This window comes from Desmodus rotundus, chromosome 3, assembly GCF_022682495.2.
Source record: "Desmodus rotundus isolate HL8 chromosome 3, HLdesRot8A.1, whole genome shotgun sequence".
Lineage (NCBI taxonomy): Eukaryota > Metazoa > Chordata > Mammalia > Chiroptera > Phyllostomidae > Desmodus > Desmodus rotundus.
In genome coordinates, this window is record NC_071389.1 from 41,008,700 (window position 1) to 41,033,685 (window position 24,986).

The 24,986-nt window shown below is 35.7% G+C and overlaps 1 protein-coding gene across 1 annotated transcript in view; it reads left to right on the plus strand.

The window, feature by feature from the left end:
• The window catches only part of HOOK1 (hook microtubule tethering protein 1), a 54,847-nt gene extending 31,729 nt beyond the window's left edge, over positions 1-23,118 (plus strand). Inside the window, exons 13-22 of the mRNA XM_024571091.3 lie at positions 2,682-2,769; positions 2,850-2,910; positions 4,454-4,594; positions 7,667-7,760; positions 9,383-9,417; positions 9,967-10,049; positions 10,701-10,801; positions 13,046-13,147; positions 15,482-15,550; positions 19,426-23,118. Of these exons, the coding sequence (XP_024426859.2) occupies positions 2,682-2,769; positions 2,850-2,910; positions 4,454-4,594; positions 7,667-7,760; positions 9,383-9,417; positions 9,967-10,049; positions 10,701-10,801; positions 13,046-13,147; positions 15,482-15,550; positions 19,426-19,596 (945 nt within the window). The 3' untranslated portion in view covers positions 19,597-23,118. The remainder of the gene's footprint in view (positions 1-2,681; positions 2,770-2,849; positions 2,911-4,453; positions 4,595-7,666; positions 7,761-9,382; positions 9,418-9,966; positions 10,050-10,700; positions 10,802-13,045; positions 13,148-15,481; positions 15,551-19,425) is intronic.
• The last annotated feature ends 1,868 nt before the right edge of the window (positions 23,119-24,986 follow it).

Here is a 24,986-nt window from a genome sequence, read left to right on the forward strand (position 1 = left end):
CTTTATCTGTTCAACAGTTTATGGACATTTGGGCTACTTCCACTTTTTGGTTATTAAACAGGTAATATGGCCATGAACACTTATATACAAGTTGTTTTCTTTGGACATGTTTTCATTTTTTGAGTATACCCGTAGGAATGGAATCACTTTGCTTGGTCATAATAATAACTAAGTTTAACCTTTTAAAGGACTACTAGACTATTTTCTAAAGTGGATGAACCATTTTTTACTCTCACCAGGAATTTTTGAAGGTTCCAATTTCTACACATCCTTTCAAACACTTATTACTTTTTAATTTTAACGATCTTCATGGGTATGAAGTGACATGTCATTGTGATTTAGATGTTTATTTCCCTAACGACTAATGGTATTGTGCGTCTTTTCATGCTCTTATTGGCAGTTTGTATACCTTTCTTGGAGAAGTGTTTCTTCATATTTTTTGCTCATGTTTTATTTACGTTACATGCTTTTTTATTATTGATTTTTAAAGCCCTTTATATATTCTGGATGCATATTCCTCATCAGATATATGGTTTGTAAATATTTTTCTTCCCATCTGTGGATTATCTTACTTTCTTGATGGTATTGTTTACAGAACAATTTTTCATTCAATCTAGTCACAGTTATCAATTTTTTTTCTCGTTGTTTATACATTTTTTTGGTAGTGTTTCTATGAAACCATTGGATATGGTTTCCATTGGAAACCATTGGAGTAACTTAAGGATATAAAGATTTATATCCTTTTAGTAGTTTTATATTTTTATGTTTTATATTTAGTCTGTGATCAATTTTGAATTGATTTTTGTATGGTGTGTGATAGGGGTCTAACTTCATTGGTGTGTGAATATTCAGTTGTCCCAGCACGAATTGTTCACAAAACTGTTCTTTCCTCCATTGAATTGTCTTGGTACTCATGTTAAAAATCATGAGACTCTAATGATGGATACATTTTGTCAAAACTTGTAAAAGTGAGGCAGAGTGAACCCTAATGTAAACTGTGACCATTAGTTAGTAATAGTGTGTCGATATTGGTTCATCAGTTCTTATAAGTTATTATAATAATACAAAATGTTAAAAATAAGGGACAGTAGGCATAGGGGGAAGATGAGGGAATATTCGAGAACTCTGTACTGTCTGCTTAATTTTTAGGCAAACCTGAAACTGCAACAAAGGTCCTATTAATTGTTTATAAAATAATTTGGCTATGAATGTAAGAGTTTATTTCTGGACTTTCAATTCTTTGCCATTGATTGTGTGTTTAGCTTTATGCTAGTACCACACTGTTGTGATAACTTCAGCTTTATACTAAGTTTTGAAATTGGCAAGCATGAGTTCTCCAACTTTGTTCTTAAAAGATGGGATTGCCTGACTCTGTAGATCAGTTGGCAAACATTGTCACCTTAATCATATTAAGTTTCTGATCCTTTAATGTGAGATAACATTCACTTTATTTGGGTTTTTAGCTTCTTTCAACAATGTTTGTAGTTTTCATTGTACAAGATTTGCACTTTTAAAAACTTTGAGTATTTTATTCTTTTTGTTACTATTATAAATGAAATTATTTTCTCAATTTTTTGGATATTTAATGCTACTAATAGGAATACAATTTATTTTTGTACAATGATCTGTGTCTTGCAACTATGTTGAATTTGCTTAATATTTCTAATAGATTTCAGTGGGTTCACTAGGATTTTCTATATACAAGATCAGGACATCTGCAAAGAGAAATAGTTTTGTTTCTTTCTTTGCAATCTTAAATGCCTTCTTTTCTTTTTCTTGTCAAATTGTCCTGGATAGAACCTCCAGTGCTATATTGAATACAAGTGGCAAGAGTGGATATCATTCTCTTGGCTCTGATATTAGGGAGAAGGTATTCATTCTTTCACCATTATGTACATTTTTAGCTATGGTTTCTTTTTAGGTGCCCTTTATGAAATTGAGGGAGTTTCTTTTATTCCTAGTTTCTTGTGTGTTCTTATCATAAAAGGATGCTAGAGTTTGCCATAAGCTTTTCCTGGGTCATTGAGATGATACGTGGTTTTTGTCTTTTATGGTATTAATGTGGTTATTTTTTAGTGTGGTTAGTAATTACATTGATTTTTGAATATTAAACCACAAGTTTATGCTTTTGAGATGCTATTTATTACTTTTTTCAGTAAAATTGCACATTAGTAATAAAAAGAAATAACAAGATCCAGCATCTCTTACACACAAGACTATATTCTGTGTACAGCTCTAACTTATTACTCAAAACACTTTTGCAAGGGTTTATATCTGTCACTATTCCTATTTTGATAATATGGATACTAAAGCCAAAGAATACCATAACTTGCCCTAGATGATACAGCTAGGAAGGAGTGAAACAGAATTCAAACCATAATCCATTTGCCATCATAGCCCATGCTTTTTAAAAAAATTACTCCACAGTTGTATATTTGTACTCTGTTGCATGATTACATTCATTTGGATCAAAGGTAGACTGCCTAGTGGGGAAGTCACAAGCATTGTGTTATACAAACACTGTATTATTTATGTGATTTTTACAAGAGAAAATTATCCCTTAGCACTAAAACATTGCCAATTATCAAATTAACTTATTAAAATAAATGATTGTAAACATAAAGTACACCATGTGTGGGCAGAACTAAAAATTTTGTTTATAATAAACAATCCTTTTTTAGAGACTAATAGAACAGCGTGATACTCTGAAAGAAACAAATGAAGAACTTCGGTGTTCACAAGTACAGCAGGATCACCTAAACCAAACAGGTAAATTTTGCTGGATTTAGAAAAACTTTTTTAATAGTAGAGATACTGAAATGTTAATCTATTTTGCTGTTGTTGTTTAGATGCGTCTGCTACAAAAAGTTACGAAAATCTTGCTGCTGAGATTATGCCAGTGGAATATAGGTAAATTTGTTTTTACTGATAATCCATACTTAATATTAGAGATATGATTTCTTCTTTAATAAATTCCTTAGCCTTTAAAACTTTCCATTTTATGAGTCACAGTGCTCATAATTACTTTATCTCATCTCCTTTAAGTTTCTAAGTCACATTGTTATTGCTACTATAGCAGTTTTAAAATGTATCAAAAATGAAATTTCACAAACTAGCTGAAATGACATATTCTGGTTTTTGTATTGTGTTGAGTGTTTTATTCTAAAACTCAATGGAAAATCCTTTTAATACGTGGCATTCAAATCCACATGGTAAAAAAAAAAAAAAAATGAGAGGAGCGGTCAGTACAGTAGAAGGATTAAGCATATGTTAAATAACATACAAATTTTAGATGTTCCTCTTACCCATCTTTTATCTTTGTATTTTACTACTATGTTTACTTACAGACGTTTGCCTAACCTGATATTTTTATAGTTTTCCTTTCTGTGGTGACAGCTTTATTTCGTACTTTAACTCCACACTTTATTTAAATGGCTTTATTGAGATATAACTCACCTATTTAAAAACGTAGAATTGGTGGTTTTTAGTATAGTCATGGGTTGGGCAACCATCATTGCTCTCTAATTTCAGAACATTTCCGTTCTCCCCCAAGGTGCCCTGTACGTATGAGCAGTCATTCCTCACTCCTGCCTCTCCTCCAGGTTCATCCCCAGGCAACCAGTTGGACATTTTATAGCCATGGAATCCTACAATATGAGGCCTCTGGGGACTGACTTCTTCACTAAGCATAATGTTTAGAAAGTTGTTGATTTTTCACTGTGTTCAGTTTTTGTTTCAGATAGAGCTTACATGCAGGACTGAAACCAATTGTGTTTTTTAGTTATTGCTATCTAGTGATACTAATACCATTTTTAAATGTCCATAGAGCCTATTTTTTAAAGTTACAGTGCTAGCATTCAGAGGAATAAAGATTCAGATTGATAGTAGTTGCTTTGGGGCAGTGGGATTTAAGAGGGCAGCAGGTAGGGGAGCACTACTTTTTTATTTAGTAACATTTCTATCATTTGTATTTAAGAAAATGTGTATGTAAACCTTTAATACAATGTTTTTCTAAAAACCAAAAAAGTCTGCAGATAGTCTGTGACAGCCATTATAAAAGTATATTTAAAAATTGTAGGCAAACTCTACCTTCTTAAATCTATTGCTTTTCCTTTATATGTTTTTATGGATATGCTCTGTATTACCTTTAGTGGATAGTTTCTACATGATCAAATTAAGATAATTCATATCACCTCTTAGGAATTTGCATAGTAAACATTTAACGATATACAGCATAATCTTACAGTGTACCTTAAAAACCTTCACTACTTGTTTCTTGAGACATAGCCTTACAGTGTACATAGTATTTTTCTTAAAAACTTCCAGAAGCTTTGGTAACATTTTTAAATGACAGCTATTGAGTGGACAGGAATTTCCCTTTTTTAGAAAGTTAAGAACATAAAAACTCTTACACTTAAAAAACTTTAAAACCAATTTTATTTTTCACTATCAGGGAGGTGTTTATTCGACTGCAACATGAAAATAAGATGCTTCGCCTACAGCAGGAAGGTACTGAGAACCAACGTATTGAAGAACTCCAAGAGCAGCTAGAGCAGAAGCATCGCAAGATGAATGAATTGGAAACGGAGCAAAGGTGACGTGCTCCTTCAAAATGAATAAATCATGGTGATTGAATTCCCTAACCACCAAATCTTGATTCCCAGAAGTGGAAAAGATCATTGTAGTTAAAATAAGTAGGGTTTTTAGAAGAAGATTAATTTTGTTGTTGTTGTTGTTGTTAGTCTGTCACTACCCATTACTCTGAGCAGACTTTGTTAACCAGGTTGCTTATCCTTGAATTTTATTTGTGTGTTTTCACAACTGACAGAGAATTTAATGAATGAATAAATGACAATCTGGCTTTCTATTGCAGTCTGTTGCAGAGATGGGACATAGATCGTGGAGTCAAATTTAAGTCCCACTTCTTCAACTTAACTGTTTGCTTCTGAGCAAGTTACTTAAATCCACACTTAGTGTCCTCAGCTATCAACTTGAGGTGATATCTATTTGCAGATTTTGCAGATTACAGATAATGTGTTTAAAGCAAATGGTGTATTTATCTGCTAGCAAGGGGAGGTGTTCAAAATTATAATATTAACAAATGTAACATTTATATAGTGGTTACTATATGCTAGGCACTTTTCTAAGCATATTTTGGTATTAATCAGTTAAGTCCTCATAATAATTCTATGAAGTAATGAGTATGATTATTACTTTTTTATAGATAAGGAAGCTGAGGTCCAAGGAGGTTAAGTAACTTGCCCAGAGTTACACAGCTAGTAAATTCTGGATCCTACATTTGACTCTCTGTCAATCTGATTCCTGAGCCTGTGCTCTTAACCACTATGCTGACCTTCGCCTTATAAATAGCATTCTTGGACTAAACATATTTTGATTTATTTGACCAAATTTTATTAGATTTTACAGACCTCCAGGAACCTAATAGGCACATGAACCTTGTCTCTCATACTTGCATGCATACGTTACATCAGGTGTGGTGAAACAAAGAACATTTTAGTTTTGTGAAGAGATCATTCAATATGACTATCTGATAAAGTTCAAATCAGTTGACACTGGAGGTGCTAAGTTTCTGCTTTTAGAGAGTTAGTAGAGGAAGATAGACATTTAAAAATATAATTATTATATTATGTGATAACTACATATAGACACATATATAATATGTGCATGCACATGCAGCACACAAGGCGTGTCCAGACAGTATCCAGACATGCACTATGAAAATAGAGGAATTTATTAAAGGAGTTACAAGATACAAGAAACATTGTACGTAGAACAATGACCCTTCAGGCCCCTTCGAAGTAGGCACCTTGGGACCTCACACATTCTCCCAGTGTCTCTTTCACTGTTCCAAACACACGGCAAAATCCTTTGTTGTAATTGCCATCAGCTGCTCTGTCATATTTTCCTGAATGTCATTGATCAGGTCTGAAATCTGTTCTCTTTTAAAGATGATTTTAGTTTTGGGAAAAGCCAGAAGTCACAAGGTGCCAAATCTGGGTTCTAGAGGGGCTGAGTCCCCTGGGTGACTTGATGCTTTGCAAAAAAACTACATGAGACAGGATACATGAGTGGGCACGTTGTTGTGATGAAGCTGCCAGTCACCAGTTGCCTTTAGTTTCAGCCGTTCTTATTGTACTGCATTACTCAACCGACAGAGAATATTGAAGTGTAGCACTCCTTATTCATTGTTTGACCATCAACCATTGTTTGATGCTTGTGATGGACACCACCTTCCCAATCAAAAAACACAGTTAACATGGTCTTGATCTTGCTGCGACTTTGCTGCACCCTCTTTGGGCATGGAGAACCAGGCGACTTCCATTGGGCCTTTGTTTCCAGATCATAGCTGTAGTCACAAGTCACCTCTGGTTATGACCTTCTTGAGGAAATCTAATTCATTGGTAGCAGTTTGAATCAAGTAATTATTCAGCTGATGTCCCTTCTGCTCTGGTAGCAGAAGCTGTGGAATGAATTTGCCATGACATATTTCATGCCAAGGTCCTGTGACAAAATCTCAGATACAGTAGTTTTTGGAATCCCCAGATCAGCCTCTAATTCTCACACTGTCAGTCTCCAGTCTTTATTGATTGCAGCCTGTACATGTTCAACATTCTCGGGTGTTCTGCTTGTTGCAGGCCTTGCAGAGTGTGGGTCACTTTCAGCAGTTTCTCAACCATCTTTGAAGTGTTTATGCTGTCCTTCTATTTGTGCTGCACCCATTGCATTGTCCCTGAAAGCCTTCTGAATCATCCAGTAGTTTCTGCTGAGGAATGTTCAAGCTTAATGCGAAATTTGTTGCAGATTCATTGCTCTACTTTCTCAGTCATTTTGAATGCAATGGCCACACAGTACACATGCTCACTCACCAGTGTTTACTGGCCTTACCGCCTAGTACAGTGAAGTAGTCATTGTTCACACATGCGCATTCCAGCCACTCTCCTTAGCTGCCAGGTTACATTGATGTCAAGCAAACTGTTCTTGTGTTATTAACAGTGGCTAGACTTTTTCCATATATGTGTATATGTATGTGTATGTATGTGCATATATACACACACTCACCCAATTATATATGAAGGTGAAAAAGTTAGATACTCTCTCTTGCTGGTAATTTCCAATTAAGATGACTCTTAAGCAGGATTTTAAGGAATAAGATTATGGTAAGTTGGAAAATCGACATTAACTGCTGGTACTAATCTCTAATTTAAAACACAAGTCATGAAGAAACTGTTGGTAAATGGTGACCTTCCTCTTCTCCTAACGCACTGTGAAATTTGAAATAGGAGAAGTAAACCTAGTTTTCATTCATTATAAATACAACCGTAGGAAACTTGAGCTGGTTTTCTTATTTTTTTTCCAGTTAGTACAACATAGAAATGTTGAATTTTCACCACTGATACATAAAATACCTTAAAATTTTAAATGTGGTATATATGCTTTCAGGATAAAAGTGTCTTCTTTTATTAAATTTTTCTGTGAAAGTAGCCTCCTATATGCTATATATTATACCTCACCAAAGACGATTGCTCAGCATGTGTTATTGCTATAAAATGCACACTTTATGAGTTAAATTGCATAAATGCACCTTTATAAATCTTAACTACTTTGACTTTCAGTACAAATAAACACATGATTCATCTTAAAACAGGCTGAGCAAAGAGCGCATCCAGGAATTGCAGCAGCAGATTGAGGATCTCCAGAAGTCTTTACAGGAGCAAGGCTCCAAGTCTGAAGGAGAAAGTGTAAGTACCTTAAAAGTTATACTAATTCTGCTGCGAGGACACTCTGTAATAGGTCCTAATGCTCAAATTAATCCTGCATTTGAAAGTGCTACCTTTATCATTGATGATACCCTTGAATACCGTATATATCTGCATAATAGATGCAGTGATTTTTGCCAATTGGGACCCTATGAATTGGTGATATGTATTGGAAGCTCATGGTAATTCCTGATTGAGAGCATGCTTCATTTGAGGCCTTCACAGTTTTGCTGGGAATCCAACAGGGCTAGACTGAGAAAAACCCTAGTGAGAGTAAGCATCAGTCAGAATTGAGGAAAACTTCTAGTAAGAAAAGGAAGAATGAGAAAATAATTTCAACCAAAAGAGCAATCAAAAAGTGTTTTATACCAACCTCTAAAGGACAGAAACCTTAATGTTGTCATGAAGACATTGCCCCTTTTTCTTGCCTCCTTCCATACTGACTCATGACCTTGCCATTTCTAATGGATTTTGGTGGCATATATTTTGAGGGCAGAAATAAGAGGACTTAGAAGAGATCAAACAGCCTAAGTATACTTAGCAGTGTTCCTATAGTTTGATCTCTATATAACAGGAGGAAAGAACTAATAATTGAGGTAGCGATGTATTTAAAACAACAGCAGAAAGATAGGCCTAATTGTGTATTAGGTAGATATTGATCAGATGGAATGTTAGGTAACTGTACCTGTGTTGATGGGGGAGAAAACTAAAGAGAATAAATAAAGAGATGAAAAGGAAGATTGAAAAGGTTGTTTCCTTTCTGTCTTTTTTATGCTTTATATGATTTTTTCTTTTTTCCCTGGGGGCTTGGAAAATAGAAATCGTCTCATGCATGGCGGCATCTCATATGTGCATATATACGGTATTGTAACCTTTCTAATACAAATATAGTGTTAAGGCACATTAGGGAATTTTAGGATCTATTTGGAGGAGTACATTTGGACTGCAGTGTTTTAAAGATTTTAAGTTTCTTTATCTTTTAAAAATAGTGTTGGTGTCCACATTATATTTCAAATCATATATTTTTAAACTCTGCAGCTATTTAGTAAATACAGAACTACTATTGCTATTTAAATTCCTCATTTTTTAAAGAGGAAATTTTATCTTTTGAATTTTATTATTTTACACAATCTAATCTCTTCATATTGATGTTAAAATTAAAGTGTTTGAATGTATAATGATTTAGTTTATTATGAAGATAACTTAGTTCATTAAGTCCATTCTTTATTAAAAGGTTAAAATCTTAAAAATTTTATTTTAAAAAGATGACTTTTTAGGCATTTAAGTGTTTGATACTCCTCCATATATCACATTCATCTTGAATTCTCTATTTGTCTTCAAGTTCAAATTTTATTTACATTGTATTCAGAAATATGAAGCATTTTTCTGGTATAGTGCTCTTTATTTCCTTTCTTTTCCCTTTGAAGTGAAAAAAAATACCGAAATTCATGTTTTTAAAAGTTCCTTATTACTATTACAAATTTTCAACCCATTTATGATTTTAAATAATACACCTTTGAAAGGAGGTAAAGAGATTTTGATGTCTGGAAAATTTATCTTTGCCACAATAGTTACCTTACAGCAATTGTTTTTAATTTTTGTAGTCCAGCAAACTAAAACAGAAGTTGGAAGCTCATATGTAAGTAAAACTGATCTTTCATTTCAAGTATGAGAGGGGGTTTTAAATGTATCTAAAGTTAATATTTTGTCTAATTTTGTTTATAAAAACAAATAACCTGGTGCCAATTGAATGTTTACCGCTGCAACCAAAGAGCGAAAAGAAAAACATACTAAAAGGCTCAGCCTGCCTACCAATGACCCCACACTTCCACATATTTACATTACTAATACCATTTGAAGAGTTTACAAAGCTGGCAACTATCACAACTAGATTATGCAGAAATGTGGGATGTTTCTCCTATACAATATTTCTGTTATCTTCGTTAGGAAGCAAAGGTGGTAAAGGAAGAAATCTCACATCTTTGGCACCCATCATGTGCCCTCCAGTTTACACCCTCACAATAATCCCTGTACTATTTGGCAGGTATTCTTCCCATTTCACAGGTGAGGGAAGTAAGGAACAGCAAGTGACTCACCCACAGTCCCCAAATGTTATGTGGCAGAAGCCAGTGTTCATTCTTAGGTCTGTTTGGCTCCAAAGCTCCTTGTTCTTCTCTCTACTGCTTAGGGAAAAACTCACAGAGGTCCATGAAGAATTACAGAAGAAACAAGAGCTCATTGAAGATCTTCAGCCAGATGTAAATCAGAATGGTAGGTATTTGTAAACACCTGGATCTAAGGACTTGCCCTTTTTAGTTGACAAATATAAGAATTATGCATGAGTCTTTGGTCAAAGCATAGATACATACATTGGAAATAAGTACTGTGATCATTTTTAGCAATTTAAGTAATTGATACATAATCTAATCTTAATGCAGGAAAAGTAAGTCTAATGAACTGATTGATATGTAGGAGTATCAAACATTTTGAAGTGTAATAGAATGAATATTATGAAAATATAAGTAATAATTTAAAATCAGATTAAAATGAACTTCGAACTTTGTATTAAAAGAATGCTTCATTTTCTCTTATGATGGTTGTACTTACATTTAAGGTAATATATATTGTAAGGTAATATAAATTGTAAGATATATTTGCTCATTACTTGATAGAAAGGAAAGAAATATTTAGATAAAGCAGATTATAGATTATTTTTTAGAAAAAAATAATATGAAATGATTGAGGATATATTGGTTGTAGTTCAAAAGTTTTCGATAAGATTTCAATATAAAGAATAAGTATAAGGTTTAAGCTGTCTTATCAGTCCTTAAAAAATAAATGTGATAAATATATTTTCATGTGAGGATAGAGTATTTTAAATAAGGAATAATTGGTCATGTTTCATTTCGTTTTCAATTATAGCACAAAAAATCAGTGAACTTGAAGCTGCTCTTCAGAAGAAAGATGAAGACATGAAAGCAATGGAGGAACGATATAAAATGTACTTAGAGAAAGCAAGAAATGTGAGTGCCTTATCTTACGGAGCTCATGTCTCTGTGACTCGGGTGCTAACCAGGCCTGTTCCACTTGATTGTACTGCTCTTCTACTTGTATCATGTCACTTTCCTCTCATCACCTGCCCTGCTGGTCAGGCTTCTGGTGTGTTTCCAGGTCAGTCCTGTGGTCTGTCCCTCTCACCTTGGCCTCAGATAAAACCAACACATGGCTTTATAGAAACATTTTAAACATTGACTGTAATGACCTCCTTAGAGGAAATGACCAGTATAATATATGGCATCCTTGGCTTTTATAATGAAGATGAATTTGCCTTTTGTGGAAATTTAGCTTTTCAAACTTGTTTGAAATATTATTTTAGCATTTAGTCTAGCTTACACAGTTAAAAAAATAAACATTATTTTAATGTTCACCATGCTACTTACTCTTTTTTTAATTTTATACTTTAAATATCTGTTAGCAGTGGTCTCATAATATCTTTTATTTTCATGAATACCATATATTTTCTGAATAAACTGCAAGTGTTCTCTCGGAAATTTCAATGTACTGAATAAAAAAACAGTTTTATAGTGAAGTTTTAAAATGCTGATAATATCTTGCCCTGGCTGGTGTGGCTCAGTGGATTGAGCACTGGCCTGTGAACCAAGGGTTGCTGGTTCTATTCTCAGTCAGGGCACTTGCCTGGGTTGCATGCCAGATCTCCAGTAGGGGATGCATGAGAAGCAACCACACATTGATGTTTCTCTCCCTCTCTTTCACCCTCCCTTCCCCTCTGTCTAAAAATAAAAAAAGAAAAAATACTGATAATATCTGCCCTTCTTATGTTTAAGTTGTATATAGTATTCATTAAGGCATAAATAGTACCTGCAGCAAAGATAAAGCCCCCATATCTTAAGGCTGAGCAAGATAGATGTTTAGTTCTTGGTCCCATGAAATCCAATCATCAGTGGGGGAGGCTCTGCTCCATGCAGTCATTCACAGTGCTAGGGTGACAGAGGTTCTGCCTTCTTCCCACACACAGTTCCTTCACAGTCCTAAAGTGACAGAGGTTCTGCCTTCTTCCCACACACAGTTCCTTCACAGTCCTAAAGTGGCAGAGGTTCTGCCTTCTTCCCACACACAGTTCTCAAGTTCATTGACATTGTCCAGCTAGTAGATGAGAGAGAGCATAGATTGTGTGGGAGGTATGTAATGGGTCAAGCCTGGAAACAGTGTAAACCACTTTCACTCTCACTTCGGTGGGCAGAGCTCAGCCATATAGCCACACTCAGCTTCCGGGGAGGCAGGGCTTCGTAAACACCCAGGCAGTCTGTGCCACACCGTTCAGTGTTGCTCAGTTACTGATGTATAAATGCCTGTAGTAAAAGATACAAAGTACAGAAATGTTCTCAGAGACAACTGCTGTTAAACTTTTCGTATATTTTTCTTAACAACGGATATTTACCAATGCATATTATCTCAGAAATTGTTAGGCATATTACCTTTCTACTCGTTTTTCTATACCTCTGTAACTATATATGAAATTTTCCTAACTCATTGAATAACTTTAAATATTTTAATGGATTTGTAATTACATCTATTATTGGAAACTTGTTTTTCCTTGTAACTTATTCCTGATGTTTCTAAGCTGATTTTCTGTTATAGTGCTGACTATCTAGTTTAACTAAGTCTCAGAACAATGTTATATTCAAACATCTGAGTTTCACTCAATTTTTAGTAATTTACATAAATGTGATTGGCACACTAGTGTTTGAAGACAAAATCACCAATATCTATTACTTTGATATTATATATATAATTACTACATTTAACTAGATAATATTAAAAAAGGTTATTGCTGAATATTTTGTATGTATCACTCTCAATTTGTATAATTAACAAGTTCTACTATATTATTGAATTCATTTAAACTTTTAAGAAAATGCTCAAGTCAGACATGTGGAAGGGGTTACTTTAAGACCTCAGTGCTCAAAGTTTGATAAGGCCAAATAACTGTCCCTAATTACTGCACCTTGCAGAAGGGAAATTTGATTTTGGGATGGGGACTTTTCATTTTTATGCTGAATTTTTATTGTTTCTTATCTATAGAATAAGTTATCCTACAATTCAGATTAAATTGTGAGTCACACTATATATACTTAGCTGCTGGATCACTTTCTGGATAATTTTCCACTTAACACTGAGTTTATTGTCTATGTTCCTAAATATCAACATTTGATAAGGAAAGTAAGTGTAATTTTTTCTTTCAACAGGTAATAAAAACTTTAGATCCCAAATTAAATCCAGCATCAGCTGAAATAATGCTACTTAGAAAGCAGTTGGCAGAGAAAGAGAGAAGAATTGAGATTCTGGAGGTAATACTTCCGTATTTACACATCTCTCCATTATTGTGGGTAATCCTGGTAATTAACTGTCGACATGAATTTGCCATCAGTGATTACTTTCACAAGAAGTTAGAAATGTTCTCTGGGAGCACTCTGTGTGTTCATGGCAGAGCATCCCCCTAGCCCGTGCGATTGGTCTCCCCACAGTTTATGCACCCTGCTGCATGTGTCTCCCTCCTTCTGTACCAGCCTGTCATGTCGATGCCACTTAGTTCTTAATAGACTCCACTATCATGCTCCTTTGAACATTATGTGGATGAGAGTTCATTCAGAAAAAACAGAAATGAAAGAAGAACCCAAGCTTACCTTTTAAGTAGGCAACTGTACTCAGATAGCCAAATTTATCTTACCTCTTTTTCTGAACCCAAACAAACTCATTAGGTGGAATTCCTGAGAGACGGAAGTACTTCAAAGTCCCAGTAAGCCCTTGACTAAAGAGGCAGTGTGTTATGAATTATACAAAGTTAGTTGGTAGTAGAATGTTCTCATTAGTTAGCTGAGTCTTTACACTTTAAAGTTATTTTTGTGTCAGTGATTATTATGTTTTTACGAGCTGGGTGTAGTATAAGTATATCAGTATATAACTGTATATTCTTAGATTTTTATAATTGGGCATGTTCTAGTTTCCTCTGCAAAGTGTTTTATAAAACTCTTTTTAATACAATGGTGAGATTTGATGCTATTCTTGAAGTCAGTGTCTACTTCCTCGTAATGACATTCGGGTCATTGCCAAACCCTGTTGAATTCTGTATACTTGCTTGAAATTCTCATAATTGATAGTTGGTTTCTATTTGAATCAACCAGAAATGCTTTATTTCAAAGAAATGTTATGTTCACTTACCATTCTCTTCACGTTATTTCTGAGCCATTATCAATAGATATGGGCTGTGGTGAAAATACTTTGTTTAAAGATTTAAAGACTTTAACATCCAGAATACACAACAGCCTTCTATACACTTTGTATAAGTTTAGGCCATGTCAGCTGTTATAAAAAATCCTGAAGAAATACTACTCATTCTTGAGGATCCAACTCAAACACCTCCTCCTCCATACAGTGAAGCTTTCCCTGTATGCCTTAGGCAAAATTCCCTCTCCATCGTGACTCCATGTACTTTACACTGCTGACTTCATCCCACAGTAGCATCGTTTTTCTTTTTGAATTGTGTCAGAATGAATTGAGGCCAGAGGCTGTATCTTATCTGTCTGTTCTCCCACCATTAAATATTACATAAATCAGAGGCCAGGGTTACAGCTCTGTTGGTAACTTATCTTAAAGTGGTCACCTGCCCTCTCTGGTCCTCAGTCTCCTCCTCTGTCAAATAATGGACTGAATCTCTGAAATCTAAATAGCTCTTATTAGTCACTTCTCAGTAAAAGCCATGACAATAGACAGCACTGTTGATGCCTGACAATCAGCTCCCTAACACATGTGATGACAGAATGGTGTCTTTAGCTCTAGGCTCTGAGGAAAAACTTCAGTTAAGTGTCAGCACATGGGCCTTGAATTTATGGGGACTTATCTGCATGCTGCAAAAGGTAAAAAGGGAGAAAAGGAATGTAAATAGCAGGGGTGGTTCTACCTGCCACCTTTCCTGGGGAGTGTTTGCCTGGAGTGGTTCTGAGCCACAACAAAGGTGTCTCACCTCTCTCATTTCCTGCACGCTTTTTCTGTCATCAGCATCCTGCTGTGGGAACATTCAGGTGTTTTAAGTTTATAATTTTTATACAATCCAACTCCCTCTTGTACTCACGAAAATTATAAAATTAGCTCTATTAGAGTAATTAAGAAATGGGTGTCAGTCTCCAGGTGTCATGTAACTGTGGCCACAGACAAATCTAGTATATGGGTCATCAAGAACTGAGGGATAAAAATTAATTCTAAGCTTTATAGATGATGTAAAGGATTTTCTGGGGTATTTTTTTATTACATCCTCTTTCTCTTTGGTTTTAACTCCTCAATAGGACCAGCTCTGTTTTGTTATCTAAACAAGTTGTTACTCTTTTCTAAATCAGGAGGACAATGACATAACAATCACTAGTTTGTTGTTTTTTCCTTTGTTGTTGTTGGTTTTTGATACCTATTTTACCAGTAAAATTTCAAATATAAAGATTCACTAGTCACAACCTTACTCTTTAAAGCTGTTATACATGCATTTCTCCCTGATGCAGTTTGCATTTTGATGATTTTCTATACCTCAAAATGCATTCATCAAATTCTGTCAATAAACATGTGAAGAAATGATTCTATTTTTAGTCACTTGGGGTTATTTTGGGGATTTTAATGGTGTTCATATCTTTTTCCAGAGTGAATGTAAAGTAGCAAAGTTCCGTGATTATGAAGAAAAACTCATTGTTTCTGCCTGGTATAATAAGGTGAGTTGAAATTCAGTCAATGATTGGATGTTTAGAACTGTGTCTATCAAACATTTTGACCAATAAATAGGTTTTATTGGTCAAAATGTTTGATAAACACATGAATCAGTACATTCACATTATAAATGTAAACAAAAGTTACCCTGTGTTCTTTGCACTCAGGTTATTTTCTGTCATATTCTGTTTTTTTTAATGTTGGTAATATCAAGGGTCACGATGCAGGCATAGGTAGGTGAACACGGCTCCCCTCCTCACACAACCACAGCAAAAATTATGACTACAAAGCGAGTATCACCCAGAATTGTCAGAAAATTAAGCTGTATGCAAGTCCAAAAGCAAAGGAATTAAAGAAGCCACATTCATTGAGGTAGGTAGGAGAGGCAGAGACATGGAGGCACGGAATGGGTGGTCCCATACCCATGTGTTGTGGATGAAAATCGAGAGGGTTACCTCAGGAGAGGGATCCCAGCCCCACACCAGACCACACAGCCCAGGGTTCCAGTGCCAGGAAGATACATCCCCATAAATTCTGGCTTTAAAAACCAGTGGGGGTTGGGGCACCAGAAGTAATTGGGGGGTTCTGGGGAGTCTCCTTTGAAAGGGCCCGCAGTGGACTGAGGACTTATGCAGACTCATTCCCTCTGGTCTTCAGCACCAGAGTAGCAGCTGGAAGGCACCTGTGGCATACAGAGAGAAACTAAAGTGTCTGGGATCAATGAAAGAACTAGGGGCAGCTTCCTCCTAGACAAAACTACAGAGGCCAAACAGTGGCATTGTCCCCTTTCTGTATCCTCCCCCACTCAGAGCCACAGAGTGGGGACACCATATCTGAGACTCCATCAACCTGGTTCACGTTATTGCCCTGCCCTGGTGATTACCTGAGGCCCTATCCCATGCAATTTACTTGTGCGCTTTTCTATAATGGGCCAAGCTGCTAAAACCGGGGTTCAAAGCAGCTCTACCTAATATGTAGAAAAAAAAAAAACAGAGAGTGCCAAAATGAGGAGACAATGAAATATGGCCCAAATGAAAGAACAGAACAAAACTCCAGAAAAAGAACTGAACACAATGGAGATAAGCAATCTATCAGATCAGAGTTCAAAACACTGGTTACTAGGATGCCCAAGGAACTCATTGGGTACTTCAACAGCATAAAAAAGATGCAGGCAATAATGAAAGTTACAGTAAGTGAAATAAAGAAAGATTCGCAAGGAACCAACAGTGGAATGGGTGAAGCCAAGAATCAAATCAATGATTTGGAACACAAGGGAGCAAAACAATTCAGAACAGCATGAAGAAAAAAGAATCCAAAAATACAATGATAGGCTAAGGAACCTCTCGGACAACTTCAAACATACTAACATTCGAATCATAGGGGTGCTAAAAGAAGAGAAAGAGCAAGAAATTGAAAGCCTATTTGAAAAAATAATGAAAGAAAATTTCCCTAATTTTGTGAAGGAAATCGATATACAAGTCCAGGAAGCACAGAGAGTCCCAAACAAGAATGACACAAAGAGGACCACACCAAGACACATCCCAATTAAAATGCCAAAGGTTAAAGATAAAGAGAAAATCTTAAAAGCAGCAAGAGAAAAGCAGAGAGTTACCTACTGATTTCTCAAAAGAAACTTTGCAGGCTAGAAGGGACTGGCAAGAAGTATTCAAAGTGATGAAGAGCAAAGACCTACAACCTAGATTACTGTATCCAGCAAAGCTATCATTTAGAATTGAAGGGTCGATAAAATGCCTCCCAGACCATGTAAATCTAAAGGAGTTCATCATCACCTAGCCCTTATTATATGAAATATTAAAGGGATTTATTTAAGAAAAAGAAGATGATCTAAACTATGCACATTGAAATGGCAATAAATTCACAGCTATCAACAATTGAATCTAAAAACAAACTAAGCAAACAAGCAAAACAGGAACACAATCTAGATATTAAGATCACTTGGAGGGTTATCAGCTGGGGGGGCAAGGGGCAGAATGGGGAAAAGTTGCTGTGGTTAAGAAGTACAAACGGTACAGAATAGACAGGGGGATGTTAAGAACAGTATAGGAAATGGAGTAGCCAAGGAACTTATATGCATGTCCCATGGACATGAACTAAGGGTGGGGATTGCCAGAGGGAAAGGGGTGTACTGGGTGGCAAAGGGGGAAAAATTGGGACAACCATAACAGCATAATCAATAAAATGTATTCAAAAATAAACAAAATGTTGGTAATAATCCAAATTGACTCTGTATTTTAGTTTAATATGCTTAGTTGATTTCGACCTTTCCAAAATCAGTAAGTGATTCTGTGATTCATGGACCTGTCATTAATGCACATGAATCACACATACAACACTCCATTAACACTTTTAACATTACCTTATTTTAGCTAAAACATTTTATTTGTGGTCCATATAAGGTTTCTTTAGAAATAGGAACATTTGTGTAATGCCAAATTAAGTGCTTCTAGTAATCAACATTTATTTTAACATCCCCTAAAGCCTCTCAGTGTGTCCTTTCATGTATTTATTTTTTTTAAATCCAGTGAATACTCTCCAATAATTGTCCTAACAAGGAGAAACGTAGTGTGAAATAATTTGAAATGTATTTTATTTTTTTACCCTTAGTATGTATAGGATGTTTTTAAGAAAAGCAGTTCATAACATGTAAGGTTGTCCTGGGCTATCTCAACCAGTTAGAAGAGGTAATAATGCAGCCACTCTCTACCTTAGGTGCTGCTGGTTTGCTGTGGGAGAGTATCTGTTTGTAGACTCCTACGTGTGAACCTGTGCTTCACTGCGTAGAACCAGCTGTCCTTCCTCAGACATGCTTTGCTCCTTTCATGCCATCCTACCTTTCCTCTGTGTTCTTTTCTTCCCTTCTTGGCTCTATTTGACAAAATCGGGCTTCATTTAGCAAGGTCTTGAGGGAAATTGTGAGTGAAGTGTTCCCAGAATCTTCCATCTTGGGTCAATCATCCTAGTTAATATCGAGTATTGTGTATTGTTTTCCTGTTTTTGTGTGGCCTTTTGAGACATAAATCATAAAAGATATTAAAATCAAATAATGCATTATTTATTCATTTGTCAACCTATATATTTTTATGATCTACTTGATTCTATGTATTATACTAATCACTAATAATGCTACATTCAGTAAAATTGTGTTATGCTGTCCTTAGTGAGAGAGAAGGAATGATTTCCCTTACTAAGAAACCCAATGGCCACAGCCACAGTAATTTTGTCAAGTATCATTATGTAGGTAAATCATAGTAACTTTGAACTATACTGTAGTTCTCAAACTTTAGCATGCATCAGAAGTCTTGTTAAAGGACAAATCATTGGACTCACTTGCACAGCTTCTTACTCATAGGTCTGGGTAGAATCTACAGGCAGAAATTGCACTTTTAAACCAATTCCCAGTGGTGCTAATACTAACCAGAGATCACACTTTGATAACCAATGATCAAAGCCTCTCTGTTATGTTATGTCTGCTCATAGTGGGTAGAGTGATGGCCCACACACATAAATTTGCTTTGGAATTTTTTTTTTTCTTGTTTTAATTTAAGTTAATTCTAGGACATTTTTTAAGCTACTGTTTTTAATGATTCTATATTTAGTGACTTAAAACAGAGAAACTGGTTTTATGCCTAATTAATCTGCACATGGTAATGCTAGTAAGAAGGAGAAAACAACTCCTTCTTACTAGCATTACCATGTGCAGATTAATTAGCTTCTGTTGCCTTATTCTTTTCCATAAAAAATGAGGAAAACACCAGCTTTGTAGGAGTGTTTTGAGGATGAAATGACTTTATGTATGTGAAAAGCACTTTAAACTCTAACTCTAAATGGTCTTTTTATGTGTTTATTTGGTTTTGTTTAGAGTCTCGCTTTTCAGAAACTGGGGATGGAGTCTCGACTTCTGAGCAGCAGTGGTGCTTGCAAAGACCCTGGTGCAGGCCCTCCTGCACGCTCCTTCTTAGCACAGCAACGGCACATTACCAGCACCAGAAGAAATCTCTCAGCTAAAGTTCCTGCCACAACCTCTGATTAAACTCAAAGGAAAACCAACAGAAGTGTCCTTAAGTATTTTCTGTCTTTCCACTAACTACCAGATTGAAAAAGAAGTTTATGATACAGGATACCAGCCGTTGAACAGGCACAAAATTAATTCTGCTGGCTAACTTTGAAAACAAAATATAGAATTAGCTATCTCTCTGAGGGAGCGCATTTGAATAATTAGAAGATGTAATTAGGCATACCTCTCAAACATTTGTGTTTTGAGAGTATTCTATTTTCAGATTGACTATGTATATTTTAATGTTTTCATTTGTGTCAGTAATGCAGTTAATTTGTGATATGTAATCAGTAATAAGTAATTTAAAATATTATCTATTTTATTGTTTTGGTTCATATAAAAATAGTCTTATGGTAGGCACATGTAGGACTGTAAAGAGTTACATTTTTTATTTGATGTATACAAACTTTTCCCTCAAGCATCAAGTTCTGGCATTGAATGCGTATATTTTGCCATAAATAGAAGATAAAACATTTGGAAGTTTTAACTGTTGAAGTGACTTTGCCATAGCAAAGTAGCTAATTGGAAATTTTGCAGATTCAGAAGTGGTTATACTTCTGTGCACCTACTATAAATGAGGGCTTATGCACAGCATGGTTGAAATGCGACGGGTGAGGAAGTCAACTGATTTTTATGAGGTGACTTTCTGACGTGAAACAAGCTAAAAATATACTTTCTATGAAACGTCCATATGCTCTTTAATACAATTAATGAGATTACACTTATTTTGCCTTTAAGCATTAAATTATCAGGGTTTCTGCTAACAATACTATAATAAATTTGCCTCTTCACTGGGAAGAGATGGTGTAGTGATGTCACAATTTGGAATCAATTTGATATAGTTTACCAGTTAAGCAATCTGTCTTAGGCTGTGTTCGTGGTATTCAGTTCGTTTCTGCCTAAAGCTCTTTATTTTCAAAGGTGTTACTTTCTAATTTTTTTAAGAGTTACACTTTGGCATTTTCATTTAGTTGAGTAAAATATGTGCTGTTCAATATTGTAGCCGCAAGCCACACATAGCAATTTTAACTAAATTGATTAAAATTAAGTTCCTTGGTTGTACCAGCCACAGTTCAAATGCTCAGGAGCAGCATTGGCTAATGGCTCTAAGTATTGGACTGTGCAGATATAAAATATGTCCATCGTTGCAGAAGTTCTGTTGGACAGTGCCATACTAAATCTTTTTATGATGACATTGAAATACTCCTTGATGTTAGGCCACAAAAGTAAAAAGCTGGAAAATGTCAGGACTATTTCATTATAAAAAGGAATTGAATTGTGACACAACTGGCATCTTGCATTCCTTAAAGCTGAATACTATAGTCATTACTTTAAGCATTGTTGGCTATGTGATCAGTAGCAAGTACTCAGCTCCGCTGTTAAGCATGTATGAAGGCAGCAGCCACACACAATATGTAAACCAAATTGTTATGGTTGTATTTCAGTAGAACTTTATTTTACAAAAACTGGTGGTAGGTCAGATTGGGCCTGCAGGCTGAAGACCTCCTTGGGTCTAGAGTTTATTCTTAACGTTTCCTTGAAAATACAAATATTGTTTCCATTTACAGTGTTACTCATTTAGATTTTTGGTTTTTAGATTCTCTGCCAGTAATTTTTTTTTTAATTTCTGAAAATACAAGAATTTCATACTGTATTCAAATTTCTGAGGTTAGGGCGCATCTGTGAGGATATTTTGTTTTTTTATCAGGGTTACTTCTGTTGACTACCTCTTAGATTTTGATGTCTTTTTTCAGTATATTTGCAAATATGTTGTTGGTTTGCATTTTCATACATCCTTGTAGTCTCTGCTTGCCTGTGAAAATGAAATAAGCCTTTGAAAATATTTTAGCATGCTTATTAAAATTTTCTAAATATTATGGCATTCTGGTATATTTTGGTCAATGTAAGACATGAGCTCCTTTGGTATTTACTACTTGCTTATAATTGAGATTTTCCAAGCTCTTCAAGCTCCCTTTTAGAGGAATTTATTGTAAAACAACAGTTTCAATAAATTAGTATTTTCACAGTTCAATTGCTCATAAATTTTAGATTATTATACTTGGAATTTCTAAATAATCCATGCAATTTCTAAATAAGGACCTAAAACTAGACTCTTTTCTTAATAGAGAAAAAGCAATTTTGTGATTTACTACTTTTCCAGGTGATAGGTAGAATTTAAGTTGCTTGATATAGAAGTATTTATACAAGACTAATGTAATTTAAAGTTCTGTATTATTGTGATTAATCATATGGAAATTCAGGAACTGGCCAGAAGTGGGATTCGTTTCCACATCTGGTTAATACGGTGAGATTGACACCCTGTGGGTGGTAAAGCGTTATGAATATTTCTTATAAACCATGAGTTATACATGTCTGGGTTATCATTGATGTTTAAGTGCATATACCAGGGAAGAAAACTTTAGCATTTATCTTATGTGGTAAGTTGTTATATATCCCAGTGATAATAAAGTAAAACCACAGACTAATTTGGAAATGATTTTTAACTTTGAGCATTTTCTGTAAAAGTAACATTTTTCCTTTTTAAAACGAAGTGTGTATACCTGTGACAATGATGTTTATCCTGAGATTAACTTAATGTATTGAAAAATACTTCAAGTTCACTGTATTTTTTCAATGAATAAGGCTGTTGAACTGATTTAGAATTAATAGAACTAATAGGTTAAGAGTTAATGTGTTGTCTAGAAACATTAAACTGAGCATCCCTCATTATGATGTCATCTTGGACAACTGGAGTGCTAACCAGAATGTTAGATCATACTTGTACCTCTATTCCTGTCTGTGTAGTGGCACATCTGACTCTATGGGGTGGCTTTTAGTGCACAATACTACCGTTTTAGGTTCTCTGTATGTATATTTAACAAGAACCATTCCTATGTAAAATGTATACAGTGTGTATACAGTTGTATGCGTTCATTCTTATTGTGAATCTGTACATTGCAAAGAAGTGGTATGGAAATTTGTAAAGCACTGAAACACGACCACAAAAGAAAATGGTGTACAATTATTAAAGTTGATGTAGCTTGCCCCAGCCAGTGTGGCTCAGTGGTTGGAGCACCTTACCATAACCAAAAAGTTGAGGGTTCAATTCCCAGTCAGGACACATACCTAGATTGTGGGTTCATCCGCGGCATGGCCATACGATTCCCCAGCCCCTGCACAGATCCCCGGTCTGGGTGGTATGAAGGCAACCCATTGATGCTTCTTTCTCATTGATGCTTCTCTCTCCCCCTTCCTCTCTCTAAAAAAGCAAATGAAAATGTCATTGGGTAAGGATAAAAAAAAAACTTGATGTAGCTTAATTGTAATATTTAGTTTCTAAAAGTTTTTTTTCTATTTTCTATGGAAAAGACTTTGACATTTGAAAAATAGAAGCAATGTTTGATTTATTTTTATATTTAGGATATTTTAAATAAATGATTGTCCAATAACAGTTTAATAGTTGTAAAGTGTTTTAAGTAAATAAACTTTCCAATTCTGTGTGTTGATTATGATGGATTTTTAGTAGGTACAAGTGCATCTTTATTTGCTGCTTTATTTTTAAAATATATTTTATTGATTATGCTATTACAGTTGTCCCATTTTTATTCTCCCCTTTATACCCCTCCACCCTTCCTCCCACCAGCATTCCTTCTCTCACCTTACTTCCTATCCATGGTTCATACATGTAAGTTCTTTGGCTTCTCCATTTCCTATATTATTCTTAATATCCCCCTGCTTACTTTGTACCTGCTATTTATGCTTCTTATTCCTTGTACCCTTTCCCCCATTCTCCCCTTCCCCCTCCCTGCTGATAACCCTTGATGCGATTTCCATTTTCATGATTCTGTTCCTGTTCTAGTTGTTTGCTTAGTTTGTTTTTGTTTTGTTTTTAGGTTTGGTTGTTGATAGTTGTGTTTTTTTTGTCATTTTACTGTTCATAGTTTTGTTTTCTTTTAGATAAGTCCCTTTAACATTTCATATAATAAGGGCTGGATGAAGATGAACTCCTTTAACTAGACCTTATCTGGGAAGCACTTTATCTGCCCTTCCATTCTAAATGATAGCTTTGCTGGATAGAGTAATCTTGGATGTAGGTCCTTGCCTTTCCTGACTTTAAATACTTCTTTCCAGCCCCTTCTTGCCTGTAACATTTCTTTTGAGAAAGAAACCTTACTGATAGTCTTATAGGAACTCCTTTGTAGGTAACTGTCTCCGTTTCTCTTGCTGCTTTTCAGATTCTCTCCTTATCTTTCATCTTGGGTAATGTAATTATGATGTGCCTTGGTGTGTGCTTCCTTGGATCTGACTTCTTTGGGACTCTCTGAGCTTCCTGGACTTTGTGGAAGTCTATTTCCTTTGCCAGATTAGGGAAGTTCTCCTTCATTATGTTTTCAGTTCCTTGCTCTTCCTTATCTCCTTCTGGCTCCTCTATGATTTGGATGTTGGAGTGTTTAAAGTTGTCCCAGGGGTTCCTAAGCATCTCCTCATTTTTTTGAATTCTTGTTCTTCATTCCTTCCAGCTGAATGTTTATTTCTTCCTTCTGGCCCAAACTGTTGATTTGAGTCCCAGTGTCCTTCCTGTCACTGTTGGTTCCCTGTACATTTTCCTTTATTTCTCTTTGCATAGCCTTCACACTTTCCTCTACTTTGCAACCGTATTCAACTATTTCTGTGAGCATCCCAATAACCAATGTTTTGAATTGTGCATCTGATAGGTTGGCTATCTCTCCATCACTTAGTTGTATTTTTCTGGAGCTTTGATCTGTTCTTTCATTTGGGCCATTTTTTCTCTTGACCTGCCTGTTACCCGTAGTAAGGGGCGGAGCCTTAGGTGTTCTCAGGGCAGGGTAACCCACTTTGCTGCCTTGTGGAGCTGTAGGTGGGGGAGGGGTCAGAGGGAACAGTGCGGCTTTCAGGTCTGGCCAGCTTTCAGTCACTTCCTGTGTTACCCACAAGCAAATTAGGCCTTTCTGGTTCTGATTTCTGGGTGGGTGGGTTTGTGTACATTAGGACCCTGTGGGTTTCTCTAACAAACGCCTGTGAGGGTGGGAGTTTCTCTTGCTACCTCAAGTCCCACAGGTTTTTTCAGTCAGAGGTTTTGAGGCTTTCCTCCTGCTGGGACCCTGGGTTGTGAGGTCTGTCTCATTCCCTGGTTGTTCCTCCCAGTTTATCCGCACACAAAGTGGGACCACCCACTCCATCAGCCTCCGTCTCGCCCACCCAGGTCCTCCAACCGCCACCTTTCTGTGAGTCCTCTCTGCCCCTTCTACTGGCCTGGATGAATGTTTCTTCTTTAACTCCTTGGTTGTCAGACTTCCATACAGTTTGATTTTCTGGCAGGTTTGGTTGTTTTTTGTTTTACATTT